This window comes from Asterias amurensis, chromosome 21, assembly GCF_032118995.1.
Source record: "Asterias amurensis chromosome 21, ASM3211899v1".
Taxonomy (NCBI): Eukaryota; Metazoa; Echinodermata; class Asteroidea; order Forcipulatida; family Asteriidae; genus Asterias; species Asterias amurensis.
The window spans coordinates 13,360,445-13,378,236 of record NC_092668.1 but is presented as its reverse complement, the minus strand read 5'-3'; the positions used below and the strand labels follow the sequence as shown (position 1 = coordinate 13,378,236).

Genomic DNA, 17,792 nt, shown 5'->3' with positions numbered 1-17,792 from the left:
ATTTTGCTTGCAACTAATAGGAAAATTATCATGTGCCACAATGTTGCTGAAGAAGGAACTTACAGCGGAAAGTTCTATATGGGTTTGATAATCACTCTTAAAATTAATGGCATTAAAATTAAGTGGTTTGAAGTACAGCAAATTTCAATAGTATAAAGCATTTTGTTGAGAATCATTTCACTTTTGAAGTACTGGGGTTGTTATTAAAAAACGGGAGCAAATTGGATTAGTTGTTAAAAAAGGTAAGATTATTGGCATCTACAACAATTTGTGCCTCTTTTGCGTTCTATATGTAAACTCCTTTTTTTTAACCGGTCTGGTTCCCAACTCGATACTGTACGGGGGTTGTTTGGATTTAGTCTGGATCAGATCCAGGTGCAGGAAAATCGGTCTCTGGATTTTTCTCGCTAGTCACGGAACAGTTCCTCATAAGGTAGGTCCTCAAAATTTTCGCTAAAGTTGGGCCAAATGTACCGAATGCGTTATTTTAATGAGTGAATTTAAGTAAGGGGATGATAAAGACTGATTATTTATAGTTAAGAGACTCAATTTATGATTGAAATTAAGCAAACGGGGCAAGTAAAATGTCGGGTATTTTTTGTTTTGTTCAGTCACTTCAACTTCATGCATGGTTGCCCCGGGTGTGTTCTGTTGTACAACTTGAAGTATAGTCGGCATGCACTGATGCAGTGTGGTGCACTTAGTGGGGTATTTGGCAAACCGCACGTGGTTGTGTTTTTAGCAAATTCGAATTATTCATTCACTGAGCTGGGCTAAAATTCCACATCTAGCCACCACTTTAGCTACCATAATTTAGGCCAATTTATATCCTTACACATGTCCAGACCAGAGTCAGAGAACGGTTGAAGGAATTTACTTTTTACAATTATTTTGGAGGTGCACAGGCATGACAGGTACTTTCTGAAACAAAGTCTGTAAAAGTTTCTGTATGGTGCCACCACTTTTTCATTCGATATGAAATAATATAGTACCTAATTAACCTCAATGAGATATCCCTTTTTGTAAAAATGAGTGAAAAAGTGTTTCGCCATACGAAAAGTTATCCAACAAAAGTCAAAAAATGTCAAATCAAACTCTAAATCATGATGACAAAAAGCCGTTTCCAAGTCTTTTATGAAGTTATGGTGGTCCTGACAAAGTTGTTTATTAGGAAAGATTTACTAATGCTGCCTCCTTTTTATCACTTATTTTAAAATTTTACCAAAACAAAAGGAATAATTATAAATATTACATTTAAGTATAATTATATACTAATTTAATCAATATTTCATATTAATAAATACCTTGGACGGTTTCAAGTCTAATTGGTCAAAACCCGGTCACGTGTGGGAGTGTTAACGGTAGTATAAAGACCGGCTTTGGAAAATAGCGTATAAGTGGCCACTAAATCAGCATACATTGTGTAAACCTTGCACGTTGCACTGTATCGCACGCTTATTTATATCCCTGTTAGTTCCATTGCAACTTCGCGCACTTACGCGTACGCGCGCTAAAAAATGTATCAATTTTGAGTGCGCGCGTGTAACATGTGTGCGCATATAAAGTGACGCCGAACTCGAACTTGTACTATGGAAAGCTGCTGTACTAAGTTTTTTTATTGTCATTATAAAATGTATACCTTCTAAGCTTGGGCGGTCCCTTCGGTTACCCGGTTCTACCCGGTTCCAAATTGAAAACCGGACTTGCGGTTCCACTCTTCTGTGGAACCGGGTACCCGCTTTTGACGGTTCCGATTTTAAAAGACCGAGTCCCAATTATAAAAGGCTCTGTGGAGCCGATCCTGCGACGAACCGGCTCTAGAAATTGAGGCTTGATGTTGAAAGCGGTGACCGCAGATACAGCGTGCAAAGGCTTCAAGCCGACATGAGTATCGACTATCACATGTGGCTGCATACACAGTGCACACACATAGGCATCTTCTACAACCACCACATGTATGCATGTACATGTCATGCATATACATGTACATGTATAGACAGCACGTTGTGATTGGCTGCCGATATATCCATATTCATAAAAGCTTGCCCCATGCACAAAACACACAGTGCTGTATGTATGTATGTATGTATGTATGTATGTATGTATGTATGTATGTATGTATGTATGTATGTATGTACAGGCATGTACAGGCATAGTACACTTGTATGTACAGAGACGACACACTGCATGCACTACGGATGTACTGCACTACGGATGTACTACACTACGGACATACTGCTACACAACGATCGTACTGCCGGCTAAATCAAAGACTTGTTTAAATGCAGGGAAAATAGGTGCTCGGTGGCACGATGTCTGATCATTGGGGTGGGTATTCTGGTATTTTCTTTAAAAATAGATCGGCTCCAATTGTGTGTGTTTGAGCTCGGAACCGATGTCTGATTAACTTGGTTATTTCCAGTTAAAATAGATCGGCTCAATTGTGTGTGTGTGAGCTCGGGACGGGCGGCTTATGTTTTATATTGAATTGGAACCGGGTATGTCTCAGAACCGAGCTTTTTTTCGGAACCGGAACCGAGCCCCAAATTTCTGGAACCGCCCAAGCTTAATACCTTCCCTTTTAATCACTATTTCAGAAGCTGAATTGGTACTTTGGTACGTTTATCATCATCATGGCAAACCCAAAATGTTTCTTCGATATGAGTGCTGGTGGCACACCAATTGGTAGAATTGAGTTTGAGGTAAGTTCAGGGCAGGGCTTGTGTTTTTAACTAATACAGGGATGAGATTTGTCAGTCTTTTATCTGAATTCAGACTAATTTATGTCGGGCTTGTAAACCATTACATGGTGCTATGTGAAGGGAAAAAGGTCTCAAAAACTTAGGTTGGCTGCATGCCTTATAGAAAAAATACTGAATGTTTGAGTTAAGAGTGTCATGGCCGAGTAGTTAAGAGCATCGAATCAAGTTCGGGTGCGTTTTCACCGGAGTGTGGGTTCGAATCCCGGTCGTTACACTTGTGTCCTTGAGCAAGATACTTTACTATAATTGCTTCTCTTCACCCAGAGGAATAAATGGGTACCTGCGAAGGTAGAGGTTGATATTGTGAATGAAAAAGCTTTTGGAGCGATATAAACTGTTGCCCAGGTTGTGTACTCCCAAGGGAGCTGAGAAACATTAAAAAGGGATGTTATTGGCCCTATGACCAGGGCACTAATGTAAAGCGCTTAGAGAATTAAGTATTAGTTATTAGGCGCTATATAAATTGAAAGTTAGTTAGTTAGTAGTGTCACTGAGTGGTAGATTTAAGCGTTTCAAAGCCAGTGGTATTGATAAATTATTAATATTAACAACAGCATGACCCTGCCGTATGCAGTTGACCAACTTTCAGGCAAAACCAGCTGATCTTTTAAATTGAATTCCTAGATAAGTTTTTCCCAATTTCCATTTTAAAATATTTGTCACATTTTGTTTTCTTCACAGGTCTTCGCTAATGTTGTTCCCAAAACTGCAGGTGTGTAAAGAAACAAATCAATTCAAAGTTCAGCTATGCGATTCTTCATTGGATCAGCTAGTCTTGGTTCAACACTCTCCTGTTGTGATTTTGTTTGTGTATTATCCCCTGCCACAAGAGCCTTTTTGAGGGCACACTCTCAGCATAGACCGCTATCATGGGATATTGCGATCACATGAATTGTGAAATAATTAGATACCTCCTGTGAAAGCGGTGCTTAGGTGTTGACAACTGTTCTTGGTTGATAGTGCCCTCTATTGGCGACTCTATCAGCGAGGAAAATTGACAGCAGGAGTAGAGATTTCAAGAAGAAAAAAAACAACAGGAAGGTCTTGAACCCAGACTAAGGATAAGCTGAATTCCTCTGTCTCCTGGTATTTTGAACCAAAACTAAACAGTTTGTGACCAAATCAGGTTTTTAGCTGGCCCGACGTAGGTTGGCAGCGCAAAGTCAGCAAGTTGTCAAGACAATTTGATTTTTCCCCCAAAAGTGTGATTTTTTTTCCCAACAAGTTCAAGCAGAGTGGCTTTCTAGAATAGCATTCGACTTGGAAGTTTTGTGATTAAGAAAGTGGCCGATATGAAATTTCAGCGAGGGAAAAAATATCCCCTTGCATGGGATGCAAAGGTTCATTCAAACGAGTTGTCTTGCATTTGCAGTGTGGGAGACTTTGCACAGAACATTGTTAAATAAACGAAGGTTCCCTTTACACGATCATTTGGCGCATGTCCTCTTAAAAACTTCTGTTAGCAGAAGAATTTGTCACAGGTTTAGACCTCCGTCAAAATGAAGCAATGTTCGAAATGATTTTACAAGGTCCTTTCACACGAGGTACATTTTGTCAAATTTGTCATCCATGCTGCAATTTAGCAAGGGCCCCTTGCAAATAAATAAATCATATGTATATTTTTATTGAATCAGAGAACTTCCGTGCTCTGTGTACCGGTGAGAAGGGATTTGGCTACAAGGGCTCGTCATTCCACCGAGTGATCAAAAATTTCATGTGCCAGGGGGGCGACTTCACAAACCACAACGGGACTGGGGGAAAGAGTATCTACGGAGCCAAGTTTCCGGACGAGAACTTCAACCTGAAGCACACCAAGCCAGGTAAGTTGTCTTCCTTTTAAAGCCATTGGACCCTTTCGGTACAGCAAAAAAAAAAAAAGTTCACAGATTTACAAATAATTTACAGGGTTTACAGAAGGTAATGGTGAAAGACTTCTCTTGAAATATTAGTCCATGAAATGCTTTACTTTTTGAGAAAACGGTAAAACAATATAAATTCTCGTTAACGAGAATTACGGATTTGTTATAAACACATGTCATGACACGGCGAAACGCGCGAAAACAGGAGTAAGTTTTCCCGTTATTTTCTCCCGACTCCGATGTCCGATTGAGCCTAGATTTCCACAGGTTTGTTATTTGATATAGAAGTTGTGATACACGAAGTGTGGGCCTTGGACAATACTGTTTACCGAAAGGGTCCAATGGCTTTAACAAAGGGATGCGGTTTTTCCATTCTTAATTGTAAAGAAACAAAAAATGTTTTTTTTTTTTTTTTTGCCCCCCCCCCCCACCCCAAAAAACAAAAAAAGAAGATAAACCTTAACATTTCTTGGCCCAGTTTCTTAGAGCCGTTCAGCAGAAGAAAAAAAATTGTAAGCAAGTTTCTTTGCTAGGCAAGACAAATGAGTGGGACACCATTTGCAAAAATAATTTTGATATCTGTACTTCTTTAAATGTAACCTGATGCACAGACTATTTTCCATCACGGACCAAAGGAAGACCTAAATTTGCTATCCCCTTTTGTACATTAAGTTGTATCCCATGACATGAATCCTTCTCAATGTCAATGGAGATATTTGCAGTATAATTTGAAGTTCCAGCTTCATCAGTTGTCAAAGTTTTTGAGGAAAACTGTAAAAATCACCGAGCAATGTTTCCAGGCTAGTCACGTAACACTAAAACAGATTTTGTCTCACTGAGTTTAAAATCATTTTTTTGTGAAATTGTTTCACTCATTTCTCAGCAATTTATATATTTAAAGGGAAGCTTTCTACCATCATTTTCTTTAAAACTTGTTATTGTAATGAAAATCTGTGGACATTTGTGTTTTGTGTTGTACAAAATGTACCCAAATACTTATTTTTTTTGGTGCTTCTTTTGTTTTACCTAGGACAACTTTCGATGGCCAATGCTGGGAAAGACACCAACGGCTCACAGTTCTTCATTACAACTGTAAAGACGGCCCACTTGGACGGCAAGCACGTTGTCTTTGGCGAGGTTGTCTCTGGAATGGATATCGTTAAACAGATTGAGGGATTCGGCTCTAGCTCTGGGGCCACCTCAAAGAAGATCGTAATCGATAACTGTGGCCAGTGTTAGGATGCTCCGTTTCGCACCCTAAAATTAGCGGTCGTTGCTTTGAATAGCAAGATCGTATCAATAAATTCGTAGCATGAAGTAGTGAAATGAAAATCCATGGTAGTATCATGTGGAACTTGTTCTTAAATCTTAGTGTTTTTGTTTTTTTGTGTGGTTAAACCGTCATAGATAACTGATCTGTCCCCAAAACAGGAAGAGTATAAACAAAAGTAAAAATTAGTCTGTCTCAAAGAAATTTCATTTGTTTTAAGGTTTAGTTGCTCTTAGGAGCAACCCTTAATTAAGTTATAGAATTAACATTTATGCTTTCTATGAGCTGTCATTGCTTAACATTTTCAAATTTGTCTTGGAAGTTAACTTGACACTGAAAATATTTTGACTGTGTCGATTTCTGTGTCGATAAACAAAGGTAAGCTAGAGAAGCAACCTATCTGCTAGTCTGCTAATGAAGAGACCAGAGCATTATGTTTCAACAAATATAGTGATGGGTAAAATTCTTATTACCCCCACATGAAAACGACGACACAAACTGCATCCCGGTACGTGTAGACTTTTCTGTGCAATGGTTGTAGCACTTCTTGAAGAAGTGGCAGGAAGAATTTAAAGGAACACGTTGCCTTAGATCGGTCGAGTTGGTCTTTGAAAAGCGTTTGTAACCGTTTTTTATAAAATGCATATGGGTAGAAAGATGTTGTAAAAGTAGAATACAATGATCCACACAAACATGCCTCGAAATTGCGTGGTTTTCCTTTTACCTTGTCGACTAACACGTCGGCCATTTATGGGGGTCAAAATTTTGACTCCCATAAATGGCCGACGATGTTAGTTCGCACAGTAGAAGGAAAATCACGCAATTTCGAGGCAAACTTGTGTGGATCATTGTATTCTACTTTTAAAACATCTTTCCAACCATATGCATTTTATAAAAAACGGTTACGAACGCTTTTGTTTTGACCAACTCGTCCGATCCAAGGCAACGTGTTCCTTTAATAGTTGCCCTCTGTTAAAGGTTTAACAAAGGATTTAATATCAAGTTTTTTTTATATGCAAGTTTAGTTGTTAACAATCTGTGAATGAAATTCAACTTAATCTAAATCTTGTCGCCCCCAAATTAGGATCATTTCATAAATGATTCGTTATACTGTCTTTATACAAGTTTAGGACCTATTTTTGTTTCCATGCAAAACTTGTGTATTGGTTTGTTTTTATACATGTAGGTATTGTGAAACGGCTTAAATATCGGAACAGACAGTGCAAGTCTTTAAGTGCAGTGGACATTGGCTTCCCACGTAAATAACTTTGAAAAGGAAAACGTGATTTCACAGGACTTTTTCAAAATCTTGTGAAGTGCACAGTCAGTAAACTGTTACAGTGTAACATCTGAGAGGGTTTTGTAGAATAACCACAAAATTACCTTTGGTAATTTGGTAATTATCTTTCCACGTCTCTCTGATGAACAAATTCCTTGAAGATTCTTCCTGAAAACCTGGGTATTATGTTAGACAGAATTCTAATCATCTCTCTAATTGTTGTACAAAATTTCACTGATTGAAAGATGCAGTTAAGAAAGTCGAGTTGAAATAACCTAAAGACTTGCACAGTCTATTATATCACCAGTATCTGTTGGCCTTGTCCCACCCTTGTTTGAATGACCATTTAGTTATGCATACCCAAGTGTAGATTTTACCCAAGTGTAGATTTTACCCCCAAACCTACACATAATGCGCTGCGCTACTAATGCTTTAACACTTGAGCAACTGACTTATTTTAACTTGGGACTTTCCCAACTTGGGTTCATACTCTAATACTTTTGCATAAAAATAGGTCGTTGGCGCACAGCGTAGGTATGGGTTTTGGGCAGTTTAACAATTTGTGTTGAATATATACATGTGATGCGAAGAAATAAATCAAACCATGAAGTTTGCAAAGATGAACGAATTGTTGCACCCCCTTTTGTGTTGTTACTTGAATTTTCTGCATTTTTATTGGGTTGATTGTAAAACGTTTGTGATGTCAGTGACATGGAAGGCGTTTTACTTGTACTAAATTTTGTTATATCTTATGGGATATTTTTGGAGCTGTCATTATACTCTCTGTTGCTAATTTGACCGGAAAATTGTATTCTTCATACAAGTGTTTTATTGATACGTGAGACAAAAAAGGGTTCAGGGGTATATTGAACAAGGATGGGAAGAACTCTGAAACTGGAATATCTCTGACAGGAGCTTAGAAAGGACTTGTGCACATAGCTTGTAATTGAATGAGTTGCTTGCACTCGGTCCTTCCTTCCTCTATGCTGGGACTGACCGAAATTTCTATTCTTGGGGAACAAGGTCCCAAGGCAGGTAGGCTGTTGCTAGGCCAACAAGTGGTTAACTATCAAGGGGGTGGGGGCGTGCAATTAAAGTGCCTGGGTCGATTTCACATTAATACATTTAGTATATACTTATCTCTGCAGACCTTGTAATTGTCATGCCTAAATACAAGTTACGTTTTCAAATTTGTATATACATCCATCCCCATTTCAAAAACGGATCCTGGATCTTACTAATGAGCCTACTTAAACTACTACTAAGACCTGGTTATAAATAAAATTTAAAAAACTGTGCCTAATACAAGTTCTGTTTTCAAATTACTATATTATTCCATTCTGAACCAAAACGATGGCCTTATTTTAATATAATTGTTGAGATAACTGAGATTTTGAACCTGGGTGGGCGGAGCTTCGGCGGCTGTGCAGCTTTTAAGACATGAAAATATTAGCAAGTGGTTAGTCCACTCTTATGTAACAACACCCCAAACCTGCTGCTACAAATGTACTTGAATAAAGAGGTCTGAAGCAGTACTTGCATCTTTTAGACATGAAATCATTAACAACCAGGTCTCAGTGGTTAGTCCACACTTATGTAACAACTCCCCAAACCTGCTGCTTCAAAATGTACTTTAATATAGAGGTCTGAAACTGTGCTTGCGTCTTTTAAACATGAACATATAAACAACCAGGTCCTAGTGGTACGTCCACTCCTATGTAACAATTCCCCAAGCCTGCTGCTACAAATGTACTTGAATAAGAGGTCTGAAGCAGTGCTTGCATCTTTTAAACATGAAAATATAAACAACCAGGGGTGGATTTCACAAAGAGTTAGGACTATAGTCTTATCTCGAGTTAGGACCAGTTACTCGTCCTAACTTAGGACTATCCATGCAATTTGTATCACTCTTAGGACTAGTCTTAAGTTACATTAAATTCCATTTTGATGAATTTTATTTGTATTTTATTTGTATTTTAAAATTGAAAACACATTGCCTTGCCTAGCCTAGATAAACTATGATATTCGAATATGAATATTCATGAGCAGTGAATACCAAACTAGTCACGGGGTGGCTTGCGGGTTTTAATTAGACTGGTCCGCTGTCTTTATCATACACGAGTGTAATAATGTGACGTCAGGTGTTGAGGCCAAATTGATCGCGGGAGACTCTACAATCCGCCAACAGAGGACGCGATTCCTATTTTAATACCTAGTCAGATACCTAAACCAAATTCAACGCTGAGTTATCGGATGAAGTCCAGCTGGATAAATCACGCGCGGCCTATTCAGAAACGCATGCTGGATTAGAATTTCTCAAAAACATGGACGGAGGTTAGTCATTTGCTTCTTCAAGAGAATTTTGCCCGCAATTTGGCTCCATTTTACCGTTTCCTGAAAAAGGAACGGTAGTTATGAAATGCAAGACGTGTCCTCACAAAGTAAATGCAAAAAGTAAGTTTAGAATTAATGCATTTCTTGTGGAAACCAGAGATTGTAAAGTTGTGTGCGGTTGGCCCCTGGACTTGTGCGTTATTTATAAAATGGGTAGGCGGGGTCGGGACGTATCTGGGGGGAGGCTGCTGCATGATCGCAACATACTTTGAATATTATATTAAATACATTAATGCAAATTCAGCTCAATGACTTTGACTCTGATGATGTAAATGACATATGTGACTGATCATTTGTAGTTTTCCAAAAAAGTTGAATATTTTTATTATAAAAAAAATATTTATTAAATAAAATAGACATAGTTTTCAATAAATTAATTTTGTAATTTACATTATATAATAAGCCTACTAACTACTAGGCCTTTTATATAATCCTTTGTAATGATTGCATCCCGGTGGCTCATCCGCTGTTGTTTAGTCATGTTATATTATAATTTATATTTTAAAAATATATACAAAATAAATAAAACTATTTTTTTTAATTGTGGAAAAAAACCCTAAAAGAAATACCCTTAGTACAACTACTTTTTCATTTGATATGAAATATTATAGTATCTAATTTACCTAATAAATGAGTGAAAAAGTGATGGCACCATACGGAAAGTTATCCCCATTGACTGTCTGCTGACTTACCTTTTTTAAAGCAATTGGACCCTTTCGGTACAGCAAAAAAAAAAAAAAGTTCACAGATTTACAAATAATTTACAGGGTTTACAGAAGGTAATGGTAAAAGTCCTTTCTTGAAATATTAGTCCATGAAATGCTTTACTTTTTGAGATAACTGTAAAACAATCTCAATTCTCGTTAGCGAAAATTACGGATTTGTTTATAAACACATGTCATGACACGGCGAATGCGCGAAAACAGGAGTGGGTTTCCCATTATTTTCTCCCAACTCCGATGTCCGATTGAGCCTAAATTTTCACAGGTTTGTTTTATATATATAAGTTGTGATACACAAAGTGTGGGACTTGGACAATACTGTTTACCGATAGGGTCCAATGGCTTTAAATGAATGTTTCAGATTTTCAGAAAAGTTTCCGTATGGCGCCACCACTTTTTCATTCGATATGAAATAATACAGTATCTAATTTACCTGATTGATATATCTCTTTTTGTAAAATTGAGTGAAAAAGTGGTGGCGCCATACGAAAAGTTATCAAAATTTTCAAATCTTATGATGAGGCATGGTCTGTGCTGTGCAACCTGCCGGTGCCGGGCACTCATGATTTCAAAATCGACCATCACAAGTTAAAATAAACCTTCCTTTCATTCACAGATTTTCAACAAAATGTAACACTTGTGTAAAGTTGTGTTTATTAATATTATCAGCGAATTTTTTTATCTTTGTATCACTCAGTGGTGACCGCATATATCACTATCATTAGCACAGACAGCATGTTTTTGAATGAATGAAAAGTCACTCTTTGTCTTTCTTCTCATTACAGCTGCATTACATGGTGTGGTCTATCATTCTTACCTGTGTCTCAACTCTCGCAAGAGTGTTAAAGGTCGTTACAAGGTTACAGCCAGAAAGACCTAGGACCACTGGTGAGTGAAACACTGGAGTTTTAGGCCAAGTTAAAAAAAGAAACATGTTTTAAGCATCCCCGCCCGCTTCCTTTTTACATGCCGCCTCCTTTTTAATTGTTTACATTTTTTTATATATTTTTTTTATGCACATTAAAAAATAAAGATAAACACATTTTTTTTAAAGGGTATTTTTAAACGTTCTAAGATAAAACAATCTGAATGTCTTGACCAATACGTTTCATTTATGTATTGTATGTTTGAGCAGTAATAAAAACAATGGATATTTGACATTTTAAAAAGAATGGTGGCCATCTTGAAATAAAAAATAAAAAGCCCCTCCTCCTTCCCTTTTATTGAGAAACCCAGATGCTAAACATGTTTCTTTACTCGGCCTTATCTCAGGAAATGTCGAAATTGTTTAGGTTTATATCTTGATGTTTACATACAGAAATGTTCGTACTTTATGTTGTTTATTTGTTTATACTACAACCACCAAAACATTTTGTTTGCATTTTTTTCTTTCAGAGTTTTATTATTTATATTTAACTGTGAATTAATAAAAAAAAAGATGTACAAATAAAATCTGTGCAAAGGGTTCACCACCCACTGCGAAACCTCTGGCAATTTCTAAAATTGGTTTATGAAAAAGATGCACAATGGATAAAATTTGGATAAGATTTATTCATATGGTTTCTTTTGAAGAATATAACCCCCCAAAATATTTAGGTTTACCGTTTTGTTTTATTTAAGGAAAGAAACAAAAACAAATCAGTGAAAGTGTTTGCTGCCTGTAGGGGAACCTCTGGTCAATATTATCAAATTGTTTGAAAGATAAATGCACAATTTTGGTTTTGAATAAAAGGTGGTTTATCATTTTGTTAATTTTGAAAAAAAGCAACCCCAAATATCTTTGTTTGTACTTGTTATTTTATTTCAGAGGTTTTATCCCTCTGAAAAAAGCAAAAATCAGTGATAGGGGGGCGCAACCCATAGGTAAACCTCTGGCCAATTTTTTAACTGTTAATTTTTGAAAAACAAGCCCCAATTATTTGGTTTTGTATTTTTAACTCTGAACACAGAAGAGCAAAAATTCAGTGACAAAGGGTTCGCCACCCGTGTGGAAACCCCTGGCCAATTTTTTAACTGTGTTTGATTGAAAATTGCCCCAAGTGCTTCAAATTAAAAATTGACATTTGTTAAATTTTGAAAAATAACGTAAGACCCCCAAATATTTTGATAGACGAAGAGGTTTGTTTTGTTTCAGAGATTTTATATTTTACCTGTGGAAAAAAATCGATGACAAAGGGTTCGCCACCCGTAAGGAAACCCCTGGCCAATTTTTTAACTGTGTTTGATTGAAAATTGCGCCACTTCAAATTAAAAATTGACATTTGTTAAATTTTGAAAAATAACGTAAGCCCCCCAAATATTTTGATAGACAAATAGGTTTTTTTCGTTTCAGAGATTTTATATTTTACCTGTGGAAAAAAATCGGTGACAAAGGGTTCGCCACCCATAAGGAAACCCCTGGCCAATTTTTTAAAAATGTTTGGGAAAAAAGCAAACCTTATTTGTTGATGTATCGAAATCTTTACCTCGGATGGATTCATCGCTACTGTGACAGTGTTTTGCTTCTTTCTGTTTCTAAGATTCATCGCTACTGTGACAGTGTTTTGCTTCTTTCTTTCTGGTTCCTTGTTCTTGCATATGAAAAGTGAATTTTTGGCGACACAGCCCTGTTTTCTTAGAGAATGTTTGGAAGGGGTTGAACACAGTTCAAAATTTGCTTCGCATTTGCAGGGAGTATGAACCAGGCTTTAGGCTTGTAGACCCTACTAGGTTTAACATACAGTTTCCATAGATTGCACAGGGGTTAGTAGGTACCTGTGAGGGCAGAGATGGTTCTTGTGATTTGTTTAGCTTGGTCACTACATATTTGGCTGCACAGGCAGTTTATTCCCAAGGGAGCTGAGTTGGTTTGATGTATGAAATAAATGGCCTAGTGATCAGGGGTAACACTGTTGAACAGCCACGAGCGTCACTGAATTATGGATTTCAGTGCTACATGAGGATTAGTACAAGCACAAATTCACTGTTTACATGACATGTGTGTAAAGCACAATATGGTTACAAGTGTAGCATTCAGCAAAACAGAAACAAACAAAACATGCACTTGGATCTTTAAGGATCTGCGGTAGACTTCACAAAGAAATAAGACTAGTCTTATCTTTGGTTAAGACAAGTTACTCGTCCAACTTAGGACTAGCATTAAGTTTGTCCTAAGTCAGGACCAGTCCTAACTTTTTGTTAAATTGACCCCAGGATGGTTAGGGTCAAAGGTTCATTTCTTATGTAAAAAACAATTTATTTTTAATTTATTTACAGGCATTAAGCGATTGAGTACTCCTGAAGAGAATCAACATCTTCGGATCTGTCTACACTGAGAGGAACTCAAGACAATAGCTCACTGGAACAAGGAGATGAAATCGACGACGACGACAACAAAGGCGACCACCTGATGCCAGAGAGATGTCTTACTGATGAGGAGGCCGATGTTTTAACTGTGTTTATTAATTGAAAAATGCGCCACTTCAAATAAGGTGATTTATCATTTGGTAAGTTTTGCACAAGTCCCCAAATATTTGGTTTTATATATTAAACTCTGAAAACAAAAGAGCAAAAATTCAGTGACGAAGGGTTCGCCACCCGTAAGGAAACCCCTGGTCAATTTTTTTAACTGTGTTTGATTGAAAATTGCGCCACTTCAAACTTAAAGTTGACATTTGGTAAATTTTGAAAAATAGACATTTGGTAAATTTTGAAAAATAACGTACGCCCCCAAAATATTTTGATGTACAAATAGGCTTGTGGTTAATTCAGAGGTTTTATATTTACCTCTGAAAACAGAGGAGCAAAAATCAGTGACAAAGGGTTCGCCACCCTTGAGGAGCCCCATGGCCATTTTTTAAAAAAATGTTTGGAAAAAACCAAACGTAATTTCTTGACGTATCAAAATCTTTACCTCGGATGGACCCATGTTGCTGAAACTTTCACTGTTTTATTTGATCTTTCTAACTCTTTGTGAAATCGACCCAAGGATGGTTAGGTTGAAAGGTTCATTTTTTATGTAAAAGTAATTTTATATTAATTTATTGTTGGATTTACAGGCATCAAAAGATTGAGTACTCCTGAAGAGAATCAACATCTTCGGATCTGTCTACACTGAGAGGAACTCAAGGCAAGAGTTCACTGGAACAAGGAGGTGAAATCAACACCGACGATGACAACGACAACGAGGAGGCTGATTTTTTGACTGTGCTTATTCATTGAAAATTGCGCAACTTCATATAAGGTAATTAATAAGTTTTGAAAAACGAGCCCCCAAATATTTGGTTTAATATTTTTAACTCTGAGCAAAAATTCAGTGACAAAGGGTTCGCCACCCGTAAGGAAACCCCTGGCCGATTTTTTTTTACATGTTCAGGGAAAAAAGCAAACGTAATTTGTTGTATCTAAATCTTTACCTCGGATGGATTCATCGCTACTGTGACAGGGTTTGCTTCTTTCTGTTTTACTTTTCTCAGCAAGTAGAACCAATTAACCTTTTTTGTTGAAACTTTCAACGTATTCATCTTTCTAACTCTTTGTGAAATCGACCCCAGGATGTTTAGGTTGAAAGGTTAATTTTTTATGTAAAAGTAATTTTATATTTATTTATTTTTGGATTTACAGGCATCAAAAGATTGAGTACTTCTGAAGAGAATCAATATCTTCAGATCTGTCTACACTGAGAGGAACTCAAGGCAAGAGCTCACTGGAACAAGGAGGTGAAATCAACACCGACGATGACAACGACGACAACAACGACGAGATGTCTTACTGATGAGGAGGCTGATTTTTTTACTGTGCTTATTCATTGAAAGTTGCGCCACTTCATATAAGGTAATTAATAAGTTTTGAAAAACGAGCCCCCCAAATATTTGGTTTAATATTTTTAACTCTGAGCAAAAATTCAGTGACAAAGGGTTCGCCACCCGTAAGGAAACCCCTGGCCGATTTTTTTTTACATGTTTGGGAAAAAAGCAAACATAATTTGTTGTATTGAAATCTTTACCTCGGATGGATTCATCGCTACTGTGACAGGGTTTGCTTCTTTCTGTTTTCTCAGCAAGTAGAACTAATTAACCTTTTTTGCTGAAACTTTCAACGTATTCATCTTTCTAACTCTTTGTGAAATCGACCCCAGGATGGTTAGGTTGAAAGGTTCATTTTTTATGTAAAAGTAATTATATATTTATTTATTTTTGGATTTACAGGCATCAAAAGATTGAGTACTCCTGAAGAGAATCAACATCTTCAGATCTGTCTTACACTGAGAGGAACTCAAGGCAAGAGCTCACTGGAACAAGGAGATGAAATCAACACTGACGATGACAACGACGACGACAACGACGACCTGATGCCAGAGAGATGTCTTACTGATGAGGAGGCTGATTTTTTTACTGTGCTTACTCATTGAAAACTGCGCCACTTCATATAAGGTAATTTATAAGTTTTGAAAAACGAGCTCCCAAATATTTGGTTTAATATTTTTAACTCTGAAAACAGAAGAGCAAAAATTCAGTGACAAAGGGTTCGCCACCCGTAAGGAAACCCCTGGCCGATTTTTTTTACATGTTTTGGAAAAAAGCAAACGTAATTTGTTGGTATCGAAATCTTAACCTCGGATGGATTCATCGCTACTGTGACAGGGTTTGCTTCTTTCTGTTTTCTCAGCAAGTAGAACCAATTAACCTTTTTTGCTGAAAATTTCAACATATTCATCTTTCTAACTCTTTGTGAAATCGACCCCAGGATGGTTAGGTTCAAAGGTTCATTTATGTATAAGTAATTTTATATTAATTTATTGTTGGATTTACAGGCATCAAAAGATTGAGTACTCCTGAAGAGAATCAACATCTTCGGATCGGTCTACACTGAGAGGAGCTCAAGGCAAGAGCTCACTGGAACAAGGAGATGAAATCAACACCGACGATGACAACGACGACGACAACGACTACCAGATGCCAGAGAGATATCTTACTGATGAGGAGGCTAATTTTTGACTGCTTATTCATTGAAAACTGCGCCACTTCATATAAGGTAATTTATAAGTTTTGAAAAACGAGCCCCCAAATATTTTGTTTAAAATTTTAAACTCTGAAAACAAAAGAGCAAAAAATCAGTGACAAAGGGTTCGCCACCCGTAAGGAAACCCCTGGCCGATTTTTTTTTACATGTTCGGGAAAAAAAGCAAACGTAATTTGTTATATCGAAATCTTTACCTCGGATGGATTCATCGCTACTGTGACAGGGTTTGCTTCTTTCTGTTTTCTCAGCAAGTAGAACTAATTAACCTTTTTTGCTGAAACTTTCAACGTATTCATCTTGCCAACTCTTTGTGAAATCGACCCCAGGATGGTTAGGTTGAAAGGTTCATTTTTTATGTAAAAGTAATTATATATTTATTTATTTTTGGATTTACAGGCATCAAAAGATTGAGTACTCCTGAAGAGAATCAACATCTTCAGATCTGTCTTACACTGAGAGGAACTCAAGGCAAGAGCTCACTGGAACAAGGAGATGAAATCAACACTGACGATGACGACGACGACGACAACGACGACCTGATGCCAGAGAGATGTCTTACTGATGAGGAGGCTGATTTTTTGACTGTGCTTATTCATTGAAAACTGCGGCACTTCATATAAGGTAATTTATAAGTTTTGAAAAACGAGCTCCCAAATATTTGGTTTAATATTTTTAACTCTGAAAACAGAAGAGCAAAAATTCAGTGACAAAGGGTTCGCCACCCGTAAGGAAACCCCTGGCCGATTTTTTTTACATGTTTTGGAAAAAAGCAAACGTAATTTGTTGGTATCGAAATCTTAACCGCGGATGGATTCATCGCTACTGTGACAGGGTTTGCTTCTTTCTGTTTTCTCAGCAAGTAGAACCAATTAACTTTTTTTGCTGAAAATTTCAACATATTCATCTTTCTAACTCTTTGTGAAATCGACCCCAGGATGGTTAGGTTCAAAGGTTCATTTATGTATAAGTAATTTTATATTAATTTATTGTTGGATTTACAGGCATCAAAAGATTGAGTACTCCTGAAGAGAATCAACATCTTCGGATCAGTCTACACTGAGAGGAGCTCAAGGCAAGAGCTCACTGGAACAAGGAGATGAAATCAACACCGACGATGACAACGACGACGACAACGACTACCAGATGCCAGAGAGATGTCTTACTGATGAGGAGGCTGATTTTTGACTGCTTATTCATTGAAAACTGCGCCACTTCATACGAGGTAATTTATAAGTTTTGAAAAACGAGCCCCCAAATATTTTGTTTAAAATTTTAAACTCTGAAAACAAAAGAGCAAAAAATCAGTGACAAAGGGTTCGCCACCCGTAAGGAAACCCCTGGCCGATTTTTTTTTACATGTTCGGGAAAAAAAGCAAACGTAATTTGTTATATCGAAATCTTTACCTCGGATGGATTCATCGCTACTGTGACAGGGTTTGCTTCTTTCTGTTTTCTCAGCAAGTAGAACTAATTAACCTTTTTTGCTGAAACTTTCAACGTATTCAT

The 17,792-nt window shown here is 37.2% G+C and overlaps 1 protein-coding gene and 2 long non-coding RNA genes across 3 annotated transcripts; all 3 read left to right on the top strand.

Moving 5' to 3' along the window:
- The first annotated feature begins 366 nt into the window (after window positions 1-366).
- On the top strand, window positions 367-7,794 carry LOC139952859 (peptidyl-prolyl cis-trans isomerase-like). Its single transcript, XM_071952124.1, has 5 exons — window positions 367-433; window positions 2,598-2,702; window positions 3,444-3,474; window positions 4,397-4,582; window positions 5,652-7,794. Exons 2-5 carry the CDS (start codon window positions 2,634-2,636, stop codon window positions 5,858-5,860), a joined length of 495 nt encoding a protein of 164 aa, XP_071808225.1. The 5' UTR covers window positions 367-433; window positions 2,598-2,633; the 3' UTR covers window positions 5,861-7,794.
- A 1,705-nt stretch (window positions 7,795-9,499) lies between these two features.
- On the top strand, window positions 9,500-14,983 carry LOC139952863 (uncharacterized). The gene is made up of 5 exons (XR_011787917.1): window positions 9,500-9,624; window positions 11,072-11,174; window positions 13,542-13,771; window positions 14,324-14,508; window positions 14,889-14,983. It is a non-coding gene; the product is annotated as an uncharacterized lncRNA (long non-coding RNA).
- A 1,122-nt stretch (window positions 14,984-16,105) lies between these two features.
- LOC139952865 (uncharacterized) lies at window positions 16,106-17,503 on the top strand. Its single transcript, XR_011787919.1, has 3 exons — window positions 16,106-16,298; window positions 16,683-16,907; window positions 17,288-17,503. It is a non-coding gene; the product is annotated as an uncharacterized lncRNA (long non-coding RNA).
- The last annotated feature ends 289 nt before the right edge of the window (window positions 17,504-17,792 follow it).